This window comes from Syngnathus floridae, chromosome 8, assembly GCF_059516105.1.
Source record: "Syngnathus floridae isolate MCC-2025c chromosome 8, RoL_Sflo_1.0, whole genome shotgun sequence".
NCBI lineage: Eukaryota > Metazoa > Chordata > Actinopteri > Syngnathiformes > Syngnathidae > Syngnathus > Syngnathus floridae.
Window position 1 is genome coordinate 9,159,305 of NC_142420.1, and position 21,486 is coordinate 9,180,790.

General features: G+C 40.0%; 1 protein-coding gene across 5 annotated transcripts in view; it reads right to left on the reverse strand.

Annotated features, from left to right (window-relative positions):
• Positions 1-19,592, reverse strand: part of epha3 (eph receptor A3) — a 61,229-nt gene extending 41,637 nt beyond the window's left edge. For all 5 annotated transcript variants that reach the window (XM_088382620.1, XM_088382621.1, XM_088382619.1 and 2 more), the window contains exons 1-3: positions 19,400-19,592; positions 13,784-13,848; positions 7,101-7,761 (exon numbers count right to left, since the gene is read on the reverse strand). In XM_088382620.1, the coding sequence (XP_088238746.1) occupies positions 7,101-7,761; positions 13,784-13,848; positions 19,400-19,493 (820 nt within the window). In that variant the 5' untranslated portion in view covers positions 19,494-19,592. The remainder of the gene's footprint in view (positions 1-7,100; positions 7,762-13,783; positions 13,849-19,399) is intronic.
• Between the last annotated feature and the right edge of the window lie 1,894 nt (positions 19,593-21,486).

The following is a 21,486-nucleotide window of genomic DNA, read 5'->3' on the forward strand; positions in this document are numbered from 1 at the left end:
TGGGTCATAATATTAGGTACGCATGGACAGTCCCTCCTGGGAGTAAATTAAACTGAGTGTCATCTTGATAAAAGCAAGACTCTTGTATGGGACTCAATTAAATGCATACACCTACAGCATGTAACACAGATTTCCCTCAGGATATTCTGCTTACACAAATTAATGAAGATGAGAGACACAAATAATCAGAGCAAAGTTGACTTAGCGGGAACAGCAGCAAACGCCGAAGAAGTAAAAGTGTAACTAAACACCAATTTGCTCATTTACTGTTCATTAAAATATTTTTTCACATTTTGCATTTATCAGCAGCTCGCCTATTTCCACGTTCTGTTTAAGCTTTGTAACAAAATACTAATTAAATAAAATAGCCTAATATCTATGCCATGATAAATATAACCATGACAATATTAGTCAGTCCCATCAGCGAGTAAAAATGTCCTAAGGGCAATTTCGAGTATTCAATGAACTGAACAAAAAAGAAAAAATGCATAAAGCCAGACCAGACCATCCCAAAATAAAAATCTACTTGGGCCAGGCAAGTAACATGCTGTGATAATAAAGCAAGCGTGTGTGTTACAAAGTGTGACATCATCAAGCAATGTATGAAAACTGTGCGAATCATCTAGCACAAAATTTTAGTCTGGGGAGATGAGTACAGAGCCGCACTATTTAATACGGGAAAAAGAGAAAGAGACGGAGCTGAACCATAGCAATTATTTCCAGTGAAAACAGATGTTGCTTCACTGTCATTGAACAGTTTTGTGGAAATTCTTGTCACGCTTGCATCTGTGACAAAGCAGTGCGCCTGAGATTAGACGGCTGCTGCGCGACAGGCATTGATGTGGCTGGAAGCTTCCTTCACAAAATTGCAGCTGTGCAGTGACAAGATGCTCCTGAAAACAATGTGAAAATGCTGCCACATATGCCTATGGGAGCTGTTTACATATGTAAGACACTTGACAAATGAGGCACTCAGATGAGTCTGAGGGACAAGCATGCTTCACACGTAATATAAGCCTTTTCTATATTCTTAATGTGTGACATGTTATTCAGTTCACCTATCAAGCAGTGATGGATTGACTTCCCTGTTATGTCACGTGTGTTTCCAAACATCCACAGTGTCAGTAAACACAACATTTCCCACAATGTCCATCCTGCGGTCACGGTAAGACCACCCACCCACACATGACTTATATTCACAAACACACACACACTAAAATCCACGTTAGGAAAAATCCCACACCCATCAATTGCAAAAATATCCTTTGCATGCAAACATTTCTAAACAAAATGTTGCCCTGCATTTGTATCTTTCTTTTACTGTGGAAAGACACAAAACCACACGCATCGAATCTGTAAGCGCACACGCTCGCACACAAAGACTGACCACTGGGAAGTGGTGCTGTCAACTGGCCAGGCTTCTTCAACAAATAAACACCCTAGCTATCCATCCTTTCAATGAATGTATTGTGTGCGTGTGTGTGTGCGTATACATGTGTCCATTCGGGTGTGTTTGTTTCTGTGTGTTAAGTTGAATTCCTGAGCCTGTGGTTACCAGCAGCTTTGAAGTCCCAACATTACGAGGGCCCCAGGGTGACAGGCTTACCCGCGATCCCCAGCTTGCAGTGGAGGGCCCATAAAGACAAGCGCAACAGGCTATGATGCCACAAATGACCCCCCCCCCCCCCCCCCCCCCTCTTTTGCATCTTTGGCTTGGGTCTGCTCATTTACCCCCTACAAACACAAAACACACAAGTCCAGTTCATTGGTATTTTAGAACCCCTCTTTTTTCCAGGGGACACATTCCCAACTCACCTGTACCCTAATAGGTGAAAATCCACGATAGGCTCTATCGAGATCATCCGTGTCAAACTCAAGGCCCGGGGGCCAGATGCGGCCCGCCGTATCATTGTATGTGGCCCGCGAAGACCAATTATGCATCGACTTAATGTGTCAATACTAAAATTACAAATTGTCTTCACTTTTAAAAAAAATAGAACATTGAGAGCAATTTTTATTAGTATTAATCTATTCAAAACATTTGAACAGTTTTTACTTTACCATATCACATGCTATAAAGACATTGAAATTTAATAAGACTCACATAAACCCACTACGACACACTTTTAAAGAATTCCTTAGCTCCCAAATATGCTTTAAAACTGACCGAATAAAAGAGACTCAATATTATAAAACACAAACCAGACTCCCCAATTTCATTGACTCCATCTCCTCAGCTTAATGTTAACATAAAGGATCATAAGAAATGCCAGAAACAGGCTAACAAGTTAGCATCGATATTGGAGTAATTACAGTATAAACCTACAAACAGCTGCTACTGTCACACACGTAGAGCAGGAACACATGCAAAGCGCATACAACATCACTCACAAGCGCATATTGTCTTTGCTCTGTTTAGATTTAGTAGAACGGGGTACACTGTACGTGTGCATACACATATTAGTATAAGCACATTTGTAACCATGCACTGTGTATCTTTGCAAAGGATAAGCACATGAGTGTGTTTTATTTTAACTTTCTGGCCCACTCTCTCTCTACCACACACAAACACCCAGGCACGCACACGCACACATGCAGAGGGATCAGTACATGCTCCAGCGGTCAGAATTATTGCTGAGTTGCCTTGCTTTGTCAATTCCAGTCTTTGAATTAATGGGGTCTCTAATTAACTACACGCTCATCCTCTTGCCTCTCTCTTTTCACTTTTTCCACACTCCCTTCTTTTTGTTGCCCCCCCCCTCCCCAGTCAGATTTTCCTCCAGGCTGCTGTGTAGTGGAGTGGTATGATTACTGCAGCCCCCTCACCATGATTTTTAATTAGCTTTGTGTATACATCAAGGCTATGAAGGAGTCCCAAAACGTCAAAGTCATGTGCGAATAAGAATTTATATTGCCATTCTTTGTTTTGTATCGGTTTATTAAAAAACAACCAACAATCTCTTAGCAACTTCTCAAAGACAAAATATATATACTATATATATATATTTTTTGTTTTTTAACTATTATGCATGTTAATAAGACCATCTCTCCAACTGGAGCACTCAATCCAAACCGTGTCCTTTCTTCTCGCCTCTTCTTTTTTTTTTTTTTCTTTCTTAGCTCCGAAATGGCTACATTCCAGCGAGCACCCAGCCAAAAGGCTGCAGCAGAGAAAGCCTTCACGCTAAACTAAAGTGACAAGGGAGGAGAGGACGGACGCAATAGAACACTAGCCTCGAACACAGCCACATACACTATAGCACTTCATTTACCAAAACAAGAAAATAAAAGTCCATATAAGTACCGGACATTGCAACTTGATGATTTGATACGAATAGCTGTGTTGAAAATATGCGTGCATTCTGCTGGATGTCTCTGAGCAGTATTAAATTACTCCAACCACAAAAAGCAATGTGGCTCGAATCTGGTCAGCAAACCGTATAAGACATTATCTGGACTAAAAGTATCATTTCTAGCTGAATGCTGCTGGAGTGGAGAAAAATTGCTCAGTTTACTCTTGGAAGATAGAAATACAGCACAGAGATGTATACAATACAGATGTACGCTCATGTGTGAGTAGAGATGACACGTTCTCAAGAGACGAGTTATATAACGCTCAACACAAACAAAGCCAGACTTTCTAGGGGAGTAAAAGAGAACTAATAAATGTGATTTTATTGAAGCCATCTTAAAAGTTTGGCTAGAAGTGTGAGAAAAACTAGAGCAGTTATCCATTCATTAATTATCATTATTATTATTTATTTTTAATATCATTATAGAAACATGTTTGAGAAAAACTAGAGCAATTATTATTATTATTATTATTATTATTATTATTATCATTTTTATTATTGTGATTATGATGATGATTATTATTGTTATTATTATTTATAGTAGTTGAGTCGCTGTTTGGCAGTCTGGTTAAGGTATTGTGTATCTCAACACATCAAGTGAGAACGTAAACTCTAGCCTCGCATCAACATGCAACCGGACAGCTGCTTGCATGTGCAAAATGCACATACAGGGACACACGCACATTTATACACACACACATCCATACTCTCCTTACAGACATCCGTTTGCTGTTTTAGGATCAAATTAAGGTTGCAGGAATTTCACACTGATGGTAGACAGGAGTCGCTGCAGTCACCTGCTGCAGTTTGTTCTAATGACAGATGAAAGACTGACTTAGCTAGATTAGATCTGGCCCCACATTCTCTACGGAAAGGCTACTCTCAAAACATACAGTAATCTGCCGACTACAGTCACGACCGCTCACATGCTGAGTCCCCGCGACATTGTCCGCTGGTGTTACACGTGATGAGATATCCAAACGCACTGCCACTGAACACACACACAAATAATGCTTGAACACACAATAAGATCATAACAGATTGCTCACGGTGTTCCATTTCTAATAACAGACATACATATGTGTCTGTATAAACAGAAAAGCGCTCTCATGTTCTCTCTTGGCCCCTCTCTCATCACGCCAGAGGTTAATGGAAGATCCCGCATTACTGCTCCAGCCGTGATGAAAAATAAAACATAAAATATTCAACAAAGAGCAGTTTGAATCACCAACTCACAAATACATCCAATGCCAACAGCGCTCTCATCACATTCTATGCCCAAATTCCTTCCGATTCAGCAATGACCTGATTATTCAACTGTGAGATTAACTTTTGTTTGTGGGCATTTACGCTGTTATCGGAGTGAACACAGCTGAACTGTAAAGTAGACTTGCACCAATTTTAAATATTTAATTATCATTTGGATAAAAATCATGCATAGTCAATAGCGCGCGGACATTCCCGGAATCAGATTTTCCTCCCTCCAGATTTGCCAAGTTGCTCCTTATCTGTGGGTGTCCCTGCCTTCATTTTTGATCCTGCCACCGATATTGTCTGTGAGTAATATATGGCTTCCACATGCCAGCATTTCTCAGTTTTAGCTGTCTACTGCATTGTAAATATATGTTCAGCTTCCTTGCTATCACTCTGTAAGGTGACCTAACTGCATACACTCATCTGTCTGTTAACACAGAGGGCCTGGGCAGCGAGTTGTGCTCTGGGGCCCATGGTGGCTGCACGTGGGGGATGCAGGGGCCTGTTGATGCAGCTGTCCCACTCCAGAGTAACATAAGACCTTATTAGAGTCCATTAGAGCACTTTGAATTCAATAAGAGATTGTCCAGTACATCCAAACATTCACACAATTCACAGGGAGGTAGGAAGTGAAAGATGGCAGACTGGCTCAAGGGGGTTGCTGTTGGCTACAAGCTGCTGTTTGCTAGCATAATGCATTAAATGCAGATTTGTATACAAACTGAAGCATCAATGTGACATTTATGAACCTCGGATATTACGTCTATGAACATCATTAGTATACCAGTCGTGCTTTTAGGAGTTCTAATAATATTTCAGCAGTATCAGGTCATCACCTAGGTCAGCAGCAAATGCATTTGACTGCATGGTCAATGTCTTCTTCTAGACATTATCAGAAAAGCAAGAACCTATGATAATCCTCATTCATCAGAGCGGAACAAGTATACATTTGTTTTTGCTATCTTTTGACGTTTTGTTAGTACAGGTTACCCGCATGATAACAAAATACAAAGTCAGTGAGTCTGCCAGAGGTCCACTATCCCAGAAAAGAAGTTCCCTTGGCCCCACCAGCAGGAGGTTAACCCGTGACACTCACTTTGATCTTTAATTAACTAAGAGCCCGGCTCTGGTAAGCAGAAGGTGAATCAACGTGGCGGTATTTGCAACCAGATATCATAAAAGAGCTGCAGATATTTTCTCCTAGACTGTGAAAGAAGAGCATTAGAATCATTGTGGACAGCTTGTGCCGGAATGTTTGCTTCCAACACATTAATATTCTGGAGCAGAACATATAGAATGACATAAACCACGGTTGCCAGCCACATCGAAGACAGCTTGGGGTTTTATAGCACATGCTGTGTCTGCAAGCACTTTTGGCTTCAATTTAAAAAAAATGTAAACACATGCATAAACCAGAAGAGCATGAATTAAACAGGAAGTAGCCCAAAACCACCGATATCTGTAATCTCAGAGTTTCCAAAACAATTTTAGAAAAAGCTGCAGTGGTCATGTGATGGCCTTTATACATAGCGAGAAAAGAAGCAGGAGGGATGAATGGTCAAACGATGATGTTTGAGTTCTGTTCAAACATCGTGTGAACAAAGGTGACCTATTTTCCCTGTTTGCCCAGCACATATTGAAAGATGAAACAGAAAATGACATTTCAAGAACCATGAAGAAAAAACTGTGCAGGACATATATGTTTAAATCTGTTGATAAAAAACATATTATAGGTCAAGTAGAAGAAAACCGTCCTATCCTCCTGAAACCAGCTGACAACTCACGTCAGTCATCTGCATATCCTACATGATAATGACGTAAGCAGACTCCAGGCCAAAATTGGGCTGAAGGATAGCTGGGAACCACTTCCATGGTGTCAAGACTCTTTCAGGTTGAAATTGAGCGTCTCCAGACTTGATTTAATACCGACTCACTCACGTCTCCTCCAACACCCACAACCACCACCGCAGTTATTTTGTATTTGACCATTCACTCTCCGACCCTCTACTTTTTTTCTGTCTTATCGCTTCCATTCTTGGTTTTCTGGTTCACATCTCCCCAAAGTTAATGATGTGACACAGAGCGGCTTACTATCAAACTACCGTGTGCGGAACACTACAGCCAAGACCTGGATAACACATCATGCATAAATGAAAAAATAAATGTGTGACTGCTGATTCAACCACCCCCACTATGGTATCCTTGGGTTCTTTTGAACACACTACACACACGAGACACACATGCATCAAGTTAAAACAAAAGATTGGACATTTTATGTTGTAAAGCTTCTGGGTTGACAGATATGGGGTGTGAAAGTGTTCACATCAAAAACGTCAATGCATTTTAAGACATCCAATTCAAAGACATACGGCACTGCGTGATCAGAGAGGTGGATTTAAGAATCTATAAAAGAAACTCAATGCTACATGGGAAGGTGACAGATGCAATAAAACGACCAATGATGAATGCATGCAAGAATAAAAAGCGTCTTACTTTTACAGGTGTTGCTTCTTTCTTCGTGGCCTGGGTTGCACAGACACTTCCCGATTGGCACGAGCCACTCGCCCTCTGTGCTGCAGTACATTCGTGGAGCTTCCTCCTCTTTGGAGTTATTGACACATAAACCTTTCACCTCAACCAGTGACTGGGAGTCCACTGGTACCGTGTCAGGAAAGGAGGCCAGATTCTTCACTATATTTGGGCACTTTTTAAAGTAAACCCTCACAGATACTAAAGCTACACAGGCACCCACATCCTGGAATGCTAGGTAGAAGCCCTTCTTTGTCAAGGGTCCTACTTCACGCACTTCGGTGTTGAGTTTGAGAATGCGGTCGCCCAGGTCCATTTGCGTAAAACTTTCATCCGCAGCTATGGTGTCGATCTTGGAAAACTGGTGTTCTCGGAAGTGACTGCCTTGGTCATCATCGGTCTCCAAGTAGAGAAGGTTGAAGGTCTCTTTGCATGTGCCCAGTACTAATGGGATTGAGTTGCAGTCCCTCAGTGTGAACTTGAGTTCCACGTAGATTTTCTGAGCTGACTGACGAGGGATCCAGTTGGTGCGAAGCCAGTTGTTCTGGCTGTACTCCATTACATTGCACACCTGGAAAGTCCTGATGGGCGTATAATGCTCATCCACCCCACTGATCTCCTCCCACTGAAAAAGAAAAATGGATGGAAAGGGACAAAGGGCAGAAGTAGGGAAAGACGAGTAGAGGTACAAGATAGGAAAGGTCGCAGAGGTAAATCCAGGAGAAAATTTGGCAGAGAAAGTACAGGAGGGAAAGTAAGAGAGAAGCCATAGAAATGAAAGATCAAGAAAGAGTCAAAGAATGAGAATGTGCAAGAAAAGCATTTTGGGAGAACAGAAGAAGAAAGAAGAAAAGCATCAGAGAAGCAGAAATAAGGAAAATAGGGAAGGATAATAGAGAGGAAAAAGAACGTTATTGCCATTCTGCAAGTTTTACATAAGTTTTTTTAGATTCAGACAGGTCCATGCTGAAATCTAAAAATTAAAGGGTGAGAAAATACCACTACCAGATCTCTTATAGCGCATTGGATTTTGAACTATTTGATCACATGTTCTAGAGATAGAAAGATGAATATCAGTATAAATTGAGGAATGTCCTTTAAAAAAAACATCTCGTAGTGTTTTTTCCCACCCAGTTTACTAACAGTTGATCTACAAGTGAGGACTGCAGTCTTTGGCTAGCTACGTCATAGAAATGCTACTAGAAACGTGCGGTAACTACTACGAAAATAAAGAAGCTACAAAGTATGGAGAGATTTCAGTGTATACCAGGAACGTTCATGGCTATCTTACATTTTCCCTCCACTGGAAGAAAGCGATGAGAGAGGAAAGGAGACAAGAAAGCGGGGTCATTCCTTTTGAATTCAACACAAAGGGTAGACTCATTGATCATGCGCTTTGGCTTGGCACTTCAGGAAAATCAACAGTGAACTCGAGAAATGACGAATGGGCAAACACCTGAAACACTGCGTTCATTGTGGTTACATTGACAGACATTAGAATGATTGGGTCAAAAGAGATGCTTTGTTCTCTTTTGGCAAACTAAAGAATGGATGGACGTCTGGACGGGCAGCTCTTGGACTAACAAAGGTAGACACACTAAGTGGAACCAGAATTATTGGCACTTTTTGGACAAGTGTTACTTGAAATTGAAACCTTTCTTAGTTCATGTGGCACTGTACACCCACAGAAGGTTCTTTAAAGCGTGAACACATGACCAGTTTTGATTGTTTCTCTTCTCTATTACCAATTTTGTTGCCATTGTGTGTGTGCAAATTATATCTTTTGAGTTTTCAAGGACCTCTCAGGCTTAAGGATAGCCACTCGCTTTTCAAAAACTTCAAGTGAAAGTCTAGAGAACTGGTGAGGGGATGCTCGCTCAAGTAGATCTAGCACCAAAGAACAGAGTGATGGAAGAAGGACTGACCACCATAAGCTACAAAAAGGTCCTTGAAATTCCATTGGTGATTATCCTCCACTGTTGTAGTTTCACAGCATCACCTCATTCATCAGTGGAGTCTAAGATCTTGATAGGTCGAACAAAAACAGGCAAACGTAGACATACTTGAGTGCTCTGGCTAAATAAAGTGAACTTTACACTGTTGGCTAATTTTTACGTACAATAAAAGCTTATATAGAGTGTTTCATTTACTCCTGATTTAAAATAGTCAGCTGACACTCGCAAAAATTGAGGTGAGATGTTGTCAGACACTAAGCCGAAAAAGCTTCAGCTCACTGATGACCTCAAACAGTATAAGCCATAGCAGGTACATGGACTAGCGATATTAACTGCCGATCGAGAATTGAACGTTTCGAAGGTCAATAATCTCCAACGGTGGAGACAGAGACGCTTGCTTCCCAAACATGTCTCAATAATTAAAAGCAACAAGCGGACAAGTCTTTTGTTTATCACCAAGTGGGTGAAACCCCCCTCCCATTGGCTGCTAATTGACATATAACAACACTAGGGCCTTACACTGGTCCTTGTGACCTCTGCCCCCTGCCCCCCATGGTCACAGCTGGGCCACTGTTTGGTGTGATCTTGTCCCAAGTTTCTCTGATCTTTGCTGTAGGTGAAGCAACTTAAGGGACAGTAAAACGAGAGTGCAGTAACATGAGCCGTTAAAGAAATTACGGCTATGGCAACAGGCACGTCCCAGCAGTTCACCCGCTTCAAAGAAAGGTCAATTAGAGTTAACGGGCCAGTAGAGAGGCCAGGGTAGGGCAACAATGCTTTCAGACCAAGAAACAAGAAGGAAGGTAAGCATCCTAAATGATATAAAAAAAACTAATCAGTGATGAAACTTTGGGGTGACTGTTAACCTTGTGATGCTAGTCAGTATAAGTCTATGTACTTTCTCTATTTTAAAATCCACCATCTAAATAAAAGACATGATTATATAAAACATACAAAAGACTAATGGTGATACCTGAGTACGTAATGGTTTGATCACTGAATGTTTTTTTTCCTCCACAGTAGGATAGGTCTGTCCATAACAAGTGTGCAGCCATCTTGCACTCTGCCCTCTGTCGGGGTCACGATGGGTCACAGACACGACAACTGCTGCATATCAGTCAAAGGCATTTCTTCAGCCTCTATTATCCAAAAGCAGCACGCATTGTATACTTCCTATGCTTGACTTTTCTGTCATTCTTCAAGAAATCTGCCTCATTTGGGGTTTTTCATAAACAAGGAAAGATGTGAGTGTGTTTAATGTTCACTACACAGACGAGCTGGTATAAATAAAACCATGCCAGCGTCAATTCAGGCAAGATTGTGTACAACTTGTAATTATTACCGTCTGCAATTTCTATGATGTGATGGGAAAAGGCACTTTTTGGCAGTCGTGTGGAGCTATAGACACAATTACAAGGATGTCTTTTTATTTAGCAGTCAAATTGACTCAGGACTTCTTTATACGGATGCCAACATACCAAATGACTTGCAGAGGAAAGGAAATATGCTGGAAAAGTTTGATGAGAAAGTTTATAATAATTTTCCCGCAATTGGTAAATATCTGCGATATGTGGAGACCGTGAGGAATTATTACTTTGATCACTCCAAGACATTTTTAACATTTTTTTTTTTTTTTTAAAATACATTTAAGCCAGTTTCTATCTGTGAATGTGACTTTAAGAGGCATGGCCTAATGAGCTGGCGCTTAAACTGAGTCTGTATGTGAGTGTCTGGGCATGAGCTGGTGCATGAAAGCGCTCATTGTCTTTATTTGTTTTACTGTTCTCCTGGCCTTTAATAGATGTCTGAATACAAGGAGATTACAGTCAGCAAGTGTAATGTAAAAACTACGGGCGGAAATGATGAAACATGATCTAGTAAGGGAAGACTGAATTGTTTTGCTTTTCATCAAGTTCATTTAAACTGAACAACTTTCCGATTGCTGACTTTATTAGGCTGAAGCTGTTTACAGCAAATGAGGCCAATGTTTCGTGCCACAGTCTTAATGAACGGTTTTATTTGGGGAAATGTATTTATAAGACGGTTCATAAGGCATATCACGGCGCATTGAGAGAAACAAAGCAGTCTAGCAAATGAGGCAAACATCAATTTAACAAGTATTTTTATTGAGCCTTATAGTCTGAAAAATACGGTAATGTGATCCATCCATTTCTACAGCTTATCCTGATCCAGGTCATGAGGAAGCTTGAGTCTAACCCAGCCCACTGTTGACTTCAAGCAGAATACACCCAGGAGTGTTTTCTGGTCCATCGCACATCAAGACAAGCCATGTGTACCAATAAAATTCCAGTGACCAAAATTGTTTGCTATTTAGAGTTTTATTGCATTCAACTTCATCTTTTTCTCACGTTTACGATCACGAGATATGTAAAGTTGTTGACCATCGCCGCAATATAGTTTGAGTCTCCACTGATTTCCACGACAAATACACTTAACATGGTGTATAGCCATTAATTCTATTTGCATGTCCAGAGCGTGTCTGGGGTGTTGGTTTGTTGCTGAAGAATGCTTTCAGAGCACTCAAGAATGTAATCTGTAACTCTCTTTAGTCTTGTGGACGGCTAAGCTCCCAGGACACTGCTCAGCCATCAGCCTGCCTCCCAAACAGATAAGAGTATATCTGGATCACACACATTGGCATATAGTAACACACAGACAGACACTCATCATTTCAGCCTGTCTACACTGTGAGCATCCTGGGGAGGCCGAACTCTTTAATTTGCTCCGACCGGAGCGTGTTGCGTCTCGGCGGACCAATAGCCACCGCCTCTCCGTCAATGTGAAGGCGTGTGCGTGTGTGTCAGGGCTCGGTGCCACATTATGAGAAATCATTTGTGCGCAGCAGTGTCCCAGGGCAGGCTGCTTATCGGAGCAAGTCACTAGATGACGTGAGTAATTACAGATGATTCACCTTGAGGACTTCATCATCAGCATTCTTTCCTTCCCGCTTTGTCTCTCATCGTGCCTTTCTCTTCTCTTGTCTTTTTTGTCCCTCATATCGATCAATCGCTGTCTTTTCTATCTCACATTCAGTCAGGACATTGGTTCCCCTTGCCTATGTTACCCGTCTCATTTACCAGGGTTGTAACCGGGTCCATCATTTTAAGTCAAATTTTTATTTAAACTGTAGGCAGAGAACATTGAATGTGAATTTGATACTTTGGTATTTAACGTCAGAGACTTGTGTCCTGCCAAAGTTAATTTCCAGTAAAATAATTGTACTTTTACTCAACTATCACATTCATACTTTTGGAGTAGACATTTTTTTTTTTTTTTTTTAATCACAGACGTGCATCTTTCTTTAGCGGCATTCAATCTCATAGAATCCACTACATAAAAACTTGTAATTATTTTTATAATCTGTCCAGGAAATTGCAGCTGCTTTTACACAGTATTTTTTAATCTAAACTTTACACATAAGCAAGTTGGAAGCTTTTATATGGTGCCAGTTCCATATGCGATTGAGGAAAAACTTTTGGCAGCTCCTCTGAGCGAATGGGAATTATTTTAAGTCACAGCCAAAAAGTAATACGTAATTAAGGAAAAATAAGAAAATGCACTTGTGTTTGTGTGTGTGCGTGTGTGGATGTGCATATATACATGTGAGTGTGCAGGCTAGCCCTAAGGCGCAGTAGTCTAACCAGTTAGACAAATAAACTGAGCGAGAACCCACTGCTGAGACTTTGTAGTGGAGAAAAGCTGACAGATGAGCCTACAGATTTTCTTTTGGCCCAAAAGAAGTGGTGCAAGTTCATTTTAAAAAGCACACTCAAGTGTGAAATTTGCATAATGCAATAATAACATTTTTTGTTGCGGTTTAAAAAATATGTGGATTCATGCGAACATTATTGTTTAGTATCCCAGGGAAGCTACAGTGTATGAAGACGGGATTCACTCTTGTTTCTTACAAATTGATGTAAAATTTATTACATTCAGAAATGTGTTGAATATCATAAATGTTATTTTTAACTTGTGAATTATTTTAACTACACATTTGTTTGTATGTTTTAATTATCCTAGTTAAAAACAAATACTAGAAATATTTTATTAGATTGTATTGACAATTACTATTTTAAATTCAGCTGCATTTAAAAAAGTAGATCCACTGTCGTAAATAATTGTGGATCCTCAAATATCCCAAATTGGTTTATTAAGTATACGTAACTGCAATAACTCATCTGCTGTGTTTTCCTAAAAAAAAAAAAAAAAAAAAAAAAAAAGATAATACCAGGTCAATTTTGGATGTCTATCGTGCCAAAAAGAGGTTAAGCATATTGAACGATGCTTTTGTCCAAACAACCCCAAATCCCTTAATACCATAATCTTTCTTTTAAAACACACACACACACACACAACACACACACAAATACTGTTAACACCAATATAAACATTTTTCTTAAGCTTCTCGACCATATGGCGAGTCCTGAAATGTTTAACCTTTAACCTGTGAGATAAAAAACGAACCAAAACATCTAAAGAAAAGTAGGTTAATCTACACTTGGCTTATTTGTCTGACATTACAAAGCGACAGAGAGCCTGTGGACATTGAGAAAACAATCCTAGTCCGCGTGGCAGCAAAATCTACATGAAATATGGATATACATAATAGTAGCTGGTCAATGTCAGTAGGCTCACATGATCACAAGTTAACTGGAGACGGAGGATACTCACCCCATGAGACGGGTAGGAAATCCATCCTAACTCTCCTTGACTTGCTTTAGAATCTAACAGGTTCACTGTGGAAGGGGAAGAGAGAAAACAAAGAACATATGAGTGTCTAGTCCTTGTTAGCCCCAATTAGCCCTTATCTAATCCCACAGGAGAGATCCCCGACCTCAAGCACTCTAGCGCCGATCATGCCACTGTTTACCCAGCTGCCACACAATACGCATATTCTGCGCTTGGCAACGGTAAAGGCAGTGTCACGCAAGTATACAAGCAGAAGTTGCTAGGCACAGATATCAGAAAAGAAAACATGTAGCGATGAAAAACAAGTCATGTTTACTGATTTTATTTTTTCTTGGAACAGTAACGACTCTGCAATTCTTAGTTTCCTAGTTTTAAGCCACACAGTGAAAAAATAAACATATGTAAGTGCTGAGAAGCATGGATTCAAGATTCAGTTAAAAACACAAGCATAAAAGTTACAAATATTGCCACAAAACAAATATTGAACGGTTTATAACTCCAAACAGATTTTTCCAAAGTAATAAGTTGGCATTCAATATTTTTTTTTTCTTGTTTTTTTTTCCCCCAGAAGGACACTCCACTTGACAAAACATTTGTGAGAAATCTATTGTGGGTGAATTCCAATCCCAGAACTTTGGTTCTGATTATTCATCCCAGGTTGACTGAGAAATGTGACGAGCAGTTTCTTGGCAGGAAAACACTCAGCCCTGTCAGCACTATTGGCAAAGTGGGGGGGATCAAACTTGACGGCTGACCAATTTTCATTTGCAGTCATTATGTAGCAAGCATTTTATTTCTAATTTGTATTTACACAAATGGAAAAATGTTCAAGTGAGCCAAGGAAAGAAATTTGCATTGGCTCGGCGCTGTCAGTGTTTTCTCAAGTTTCGCGGACCTGACACGAATAAAGGAGACAATCTGATCTAAATGCCGATTCAGGGATATGCATTTTAAAAATGTGTTGGCGAGAGAAATCTCAAAAAACCTGACATGAGTTCTATACACAAGCTGTCATTTTCTGTCATTTTGGTCATTTTCATTTCAGCACTGCTGAGTTGGAGGAATAAGCAATGGAAAGCAATAGTACCAGCCACACACTGTGCCTGTGATCACGCCCACAAAGGCAGAAAAACATTTTGTTTTTTTGTAAATAAAATAACTGACCATGAGAAAAACAGCAAGAAAATAAATGTACATGAGCAATTCAAATGTAGCAAGCAAAAGAAAAATGCCCTCGATTCATGTCCCTGATGAGATTTTAATATGTACTGAACTTTTCTTCTGAATATTTTCTCACTATAATTCCCTAAGTGCAACCCTTTTGAAAATATTGCAAAATATAACGTTTTTTGCTCCAAGATATGTTTTCAGCACAGCATGTCTACTGCGCTAATGGAGTATGCTGCTGCCAAACTTGACGATTTTTGTTGTGATTTTTTGCGTATATTCACGGGGCTCAAAACGACGCTTGAACAAGCTACTTGAAGCCCACGAAAATTGTCCAATTTGAACCTAACAGTGCAGCTTCCATTATATTGGGATCTCAGCTTCACACAAACAAATGCAAAGCATCTACATTTGCATGAGTATGAACAAAAACATTCTGGTGAAATAGAGAAGGAACTCCAAACCCTGACAATAGAAAACTGAAATTGCAAAATCTACTTTTGCTGAAGATGGAACGATTTTGTTACATTCCACTGTCTAGCTTGTCAGACAAGATTTTCTCTATGCAAGCAGCATTATCAAAGACAACTCTCCACTTTCTACGAGTTCATCTTGTGGTTTCACACTAGAAGAAAGCTCCTATCTGGAGGTGCACGTAACTGAATTTGGATCCACCTGAACTATAGCCTCCTTGGCCCAATCAGCTATTTGAGTGGCAGCAGACACATTCCTATTAGAGTCTAATGAAGCTATCTGTTCACGTCAGATAATAGCAGCTCAGCATCCAGGGCCATTGCTTCCAATTTACATTTCTCAATGAGGCGAGCCCACCACTCAAATTGAGCCAAGCAGGGGAATTTGAGAGCAGAAAATTAAACAGCTCTTATATCGCATGCAAAGAGGGGGGACACTCCATCCAGCTGCATTCGGCCGAGAATCCGGCACCCATACTCACACGTATATAAACACTCAATTGAAGCACAGTTCCAGAAAAATATACACATTCACACTTAAGTCCTCATCAAAATACATCCACTTGAAAACATGTTTGTTTATATTATATGGATATGGTGGACCTATAAAACATTCGAAACAACCGAAAAGACACAAACAAAGACCGAGTCGGGCACACGAGCAGACAGAGGCAGGCGCCTCGTTCATGTACGGACTTAGCAAGCTAGCATCAAGCAGCTAGTCCCGACCCGCGTGAGGGAATGCTTCTAAACGGGAAACGGATGTATTTTTAGAAAACCGAGACGGATTGCAAGTGAAATGTGCCAGAGGTCGAAACAGGTGAGTCAATATAGAACAGATACATTGGCTGGGATGACAAAATGACCCCATGTAGAGGTCAAACTGCCACGAGCAAATACAATATATTTTTCAGATTTTTTATTTTTATTATGGACACAAATTGAGGGGAAATATTTGTTGTACATCCACTTTTGTGCAATTTAATCTTTGCATTTTTGATGTGCCAGTCATGGAATTCCCCCTCATTATGTGGCACCTAACAAAATAGAATAGAATAGAATAGAATAGAATAGAATAGAATAGAATAGAATAGAATAGAATAGAATAGAATAGAATAGAATAGAATAGAAAGATGGTACAGTCTATACAGGGTTATCTTGTTATGGCTATACGTGTGCATGTGAAGGTTGGCAGGCTGCAGTACAGGCAGAGCTAGGCGACTTGTGTCTGTGTTAAAGGATGAAGTGTTCACCTCCCATTATGAATAATTCAAGTGCAGAGTCCCTCTGTCTGATGTTGCTGCTGCGTGCCCAACCCCTCTGGCCCCATTTTTCTTTCTTTCTCTTTTCTTTTATAGTCACACACCCTATACTTATCATACACCTACGCCCCCCCCCCCCCCCAAAAAAAAACATAAATATAGGCAGCATGCACTATAACTGTGGTAACCCGCAAAACGACCGATCTTATCCAAGGCCAATGTTCAACACTGTTTCTTGTCAGCGTCACCCCAGCTCTGTGATTGGTTGTCACGCATGAGCTTGCGCGTTTTAGGGGAAAGCATATTGATGGTGTCTAATTAAGCCTGTTTTCAGCGTCTCTATCTTAAAAAATAATAATAAATGGTACGAGCACTTATAAATGCTGAACTTGGCTCTCCCCGTCAGCCGCCTAAAAATAGCGGGTTCCAGGCCTCGCGACGCCCAGCACCAAAGGCTAAATTCACACCACGTCGATACACTGCGTGTGATCAACAATACAACTCGATGTTCCATGGGGTGGGGGGGTGGGGTCTTTTCGCAACACATTTTAACAAGAAAAAAAAAACATGAGCAGCATTGAGAATTACTTTTTAAAAATACTGGATAAACGAATAAAGAAGAAACAAATCGAAGTAAATGTGTATTTTTAGGAGAAAATTTGATTTAATAATTGTAATTTATAAATATGGGGTTTAATGCGTAACAATGTGGCATAAATTAATGTCTGACCTCCAAAGTATATATTCGTATTAATTCTAAGACGCACGTAAATTTGCAACTTCGCACTGTTTTTAATCAGTATTTTATAACGATGCTCATGTCATTTCATCAACTCTGGGAAGAAAAAAAGACTTGCGATTCTTAAAAGTCACCACGAAGTTTTTTTTTTTTTTTTTTTTTGCCACTTGGAAGTTATACACACACGCACACACGCAAAAACCAAAAAGCACTTTTCCAGTTCAAACAGAAAATGATTACTCAATCTATTTTTCTATTCGTCCATTGATTCTTTTTCAGTTCATTTGAAAACACACAGACACATGCGCATACACGCAGACACGCGCGTACGTGTACACACGCGCGCGCGCACACACACGCACACTGAATATACATGATATTCAATGTTCAATGAATTCATGTTCTTGAAGTGACACATCAGTTCAGATTGATTTTTTTTTAATCTATAAAACGTCCTTTTGAGAGTTCACCATAATTTCAGATGTAATTATTTCTTCATTCCAACTTTGTTAAAACTTGGGAGGATCACACTTTGTCCGAAGTTTTATTTTAAAAACTAAACAAAACCTATGCTAGCCTAAATAATAAATATTTCAAAAGTTTTTAGTAGTTGCGCCTTCACAATTTTTAAAAATAGCTCCTTGTCTTAATTTTGTATACAGGCAATAAAATAAAAGTTCTAAAGTGATATTTCTGACGGAGAACTGCCACTGCCCAAAAGTCCAAACACAGTCCAAACTTTTCACCCGAGTCACGTTTTTTTTTTCTCGATTAATGCTGTTCCACGTGAGGAAGGGACAGCATTATATGTTTTAAACTACATATACCCTTCTGATCAACAATGGCAATATAGATTATTTTAAGACATGTGTTGCGGAGTTAGAAACTACAGTCAGAAATTACATTGAGATCTCAAAACTTCCACAAAGCGTGTCAAAGCAAATGGTGTCAAATATATATTTGGAGAAAAAGTAATTAAACTGACAAACGACACCATTAGAGTTGCTCACTATTTTTAATGTGATTTCTAACCATGGTACAATAGACATGTTAATTTATGCACTTCAACCCCCGCAGATAGAGACACATCCCGCATGCGCGCACTCGTTTTGATCTCAAAATACAGTGCCAAGCAATATCTGACATTAACTATGAATGCAAAACAACTTTTTAAAGTTGATGTACAGAGAACGTGCCACTTTCACTTGTTTGCGGTGCAATCAAGTGTTTACACAGGTGACTCTATACAATCCAGTGGGGAACACGCTTTTCCTTCTGTCGCCTTTCCCATAACCCCCCCCCCCCCCCCCCCCCACACACACACACACACACACGCAGTGTGTCAAAAATCGGGCAAAAATAGGAATGACTCATTTCGAGTCATATGTACTGTTATTTGTTTTCGTGTGTTAAGTCTCAACGATCGGATTATATTAACTTTAAACGTGCATTACAAAACCACAAAGTAGAAATAAACTGTATTTGCAAACGCGTCAAAACATAAAGAACGGCGATTGCGCGTATTTACGCACGTGCGGCTCGTAGATTGTCGATTGCCTAAAAATAGGAGCGACTGGAATCCAGATTTATGTGGCTCGGTAAACAGAACAGATCGGGAAACCTTGAAGCTTCTTTCTATCTTTTTATTGTCTTCCCGACATGTCTGGTGCATCCGTGCATTCTCCCTCATTCAAGCACTTAATCCTTATTAGAGCGATAATCCGAAATTAGGAACTCTGTCTGGTGTGTTTTTGTCTATTCGTGTGTCGGTTCATCAAGGATGCGGATAAATTAACTACGACTAAAAACTCCACATGACATACCACATCACCTTTTCCATTGTTATGTTTTTGTTGGAATTTGGACAAATCGGACACGAGCGCAAAGCACCAGCCAAAGAAGCGAAACACGCACGGGAGAGAGCACACGCACACAAAAGAAGGCAGATTTTGCTTACCTTCATTTGGAGGATAAACGACGGACAAAGTTGGAAGCACGAGAGACAATAAAAGCGTTAAAACGAAAAGCTGTGATCGCGAATTGCAATCCATGGCGGCGCATCAGAGGTGCATAACTCCATGAAGCCACTGACTGGTCTGAGAGCTTCTACTATGAGCGCGGCTATCTCTCCGCTCTGCAAGCTCGTGCAGGCGCTTTTCCGCTGGGTCCTACAAAGTCTGTAATAAAAGGCAGTCGGGGAGAGAGAGGGGAAATATCAGTACTGCTCAACTTCAGTGTACCGGTCAGTCTTGATCAGAGGTCTGCTGAGTGAATTAAAAAAAATACAATTCTGCTCTTTACCTTCTTTTTATTGATGTGTAGCTATAACGAAATACAGCAAAATATGTGAGTATGTACTTGAGACTGGAGCATTTTTCACTTAAATCACATATGTTCTACTTTCACAAACTCTAAAATTAAGCATCAAAAGAAAATAAGGCTAACTTCTATGAAAACATAAACAAAACATGGGGCTGCTTTGCTGCGTCTGATCTTTAATCTGTGCAGGGTACAATAAAATATCGAGACCATCAAAGAATCTTGGAGCAAAATGTGCTGCTCAGTGCCAAAGAAAGAAATGGACACAAATGGAAGAAATGTTGGTGCAAAAGTGTCATTAAGTTTCTGTATCACTAAATATTACATTAAAGAAAAATGTGGTCGTGTCCAGTCTCTGTTGCTTTCTTTTTTTCTTTTAACAACTCTATTGGACCTTGAAAATGTCTGGTAGTGACTCAATAAAAAAGTTAACAAAAAAATTAATCAAAAAATCAAATTGGCCTCATGATGCACATCTGAAGCTAAACGTCAAAGTGCCAGTCTTCTTGCCAACGGCACTTGACAACTCCTATATTTGACAGTTTTCATTTTAAAGTTCAACGTTTCAAATTTAAGCTTGATTGGGTAGAAAATGAGGAACATAAGCATTGCTCTTGAATTGATTGCTTTGGACCTCGAGCAATAAACTAAACATACAAAAGACGAAGGGAAAGTCCTTAACGTTTTTGATGTTGCGGTTTTGTACAATTTGTCTTAGTCTTAATTCTTCCTCTGGCCTTGTAAAACATTCTTGTGTTTAAAAAGGGCTCTTTATAGAAAGACCTTTGAGTCCGACAGACTCCACTTGTAGAGTTTATTTCATAACAAGTGACAGAAAGAGATATTTAAACATTTCTATGGTTATCGTAAATCAAATGTGGAGAGTAGGAGCAAACTTTGGCGGTTGAAGCGGATACATCTAATTTCGAAGTGAAGGCTAAATCTTTGGGCAGTGAGGGATATTAAATCCTACTGTGTGCATGTTTCTGCGAGGGCCATTAGGGGCCCCTGACACCACTAGACTTGATCCGCAGCAAAAGCTCGCACTGACAGTGTAACGTCAGGGTCCGTGCTGAGACACCAGCTGTTGTGGTGGGGGGTTGACGGCTGCAAAGGCATTTGACATATGGGCAAAGTTAGAGGAGACAGCAACTAACACAGCTACTCGCTCAGATTGCTGGAAACGGCGTTTGAATTTAAATGACTTGATGATTCGTGATCCAAGTCACAAAGGCGGAAGCCAACTGAAACTTGGTTTATAGCAATACGGACATGTTCCATGTTATCTTGTGATTGTGAGGTACTCTGAAGTTATGACATGTATGACAAATAAATTCTTGAAATTTTTGGAGTAGGATGGGATGACATATCATTGGAATGTTTTGTAACATGTTTAATTTAATTTGTATATATGGTATAGTGTATATGCACATGTGTGCTATTAGGGGCTCCTCACATTTCATTTCTTTTTCGGGGAGGGCCCGCTTTGCCTCTCCTGATGGTGTGACTCTGCTAACAGTGAGTTTCCCTGCAATCCCTGTTTTCAGCAGCATGTCAAGACTAACTTTGACTCACATTATTATGACAGATGGGGTATTGTTTGTTTTCAGTTTGGAATTGTGGTTGAAAATCTCAAATCCAATGCTTTCCGGTGTAAACCTGTTATTTTTTTTTTTTTAACGGTGTATCATAACATTGTTCAGTAGATTATACAAGAAATGTAAT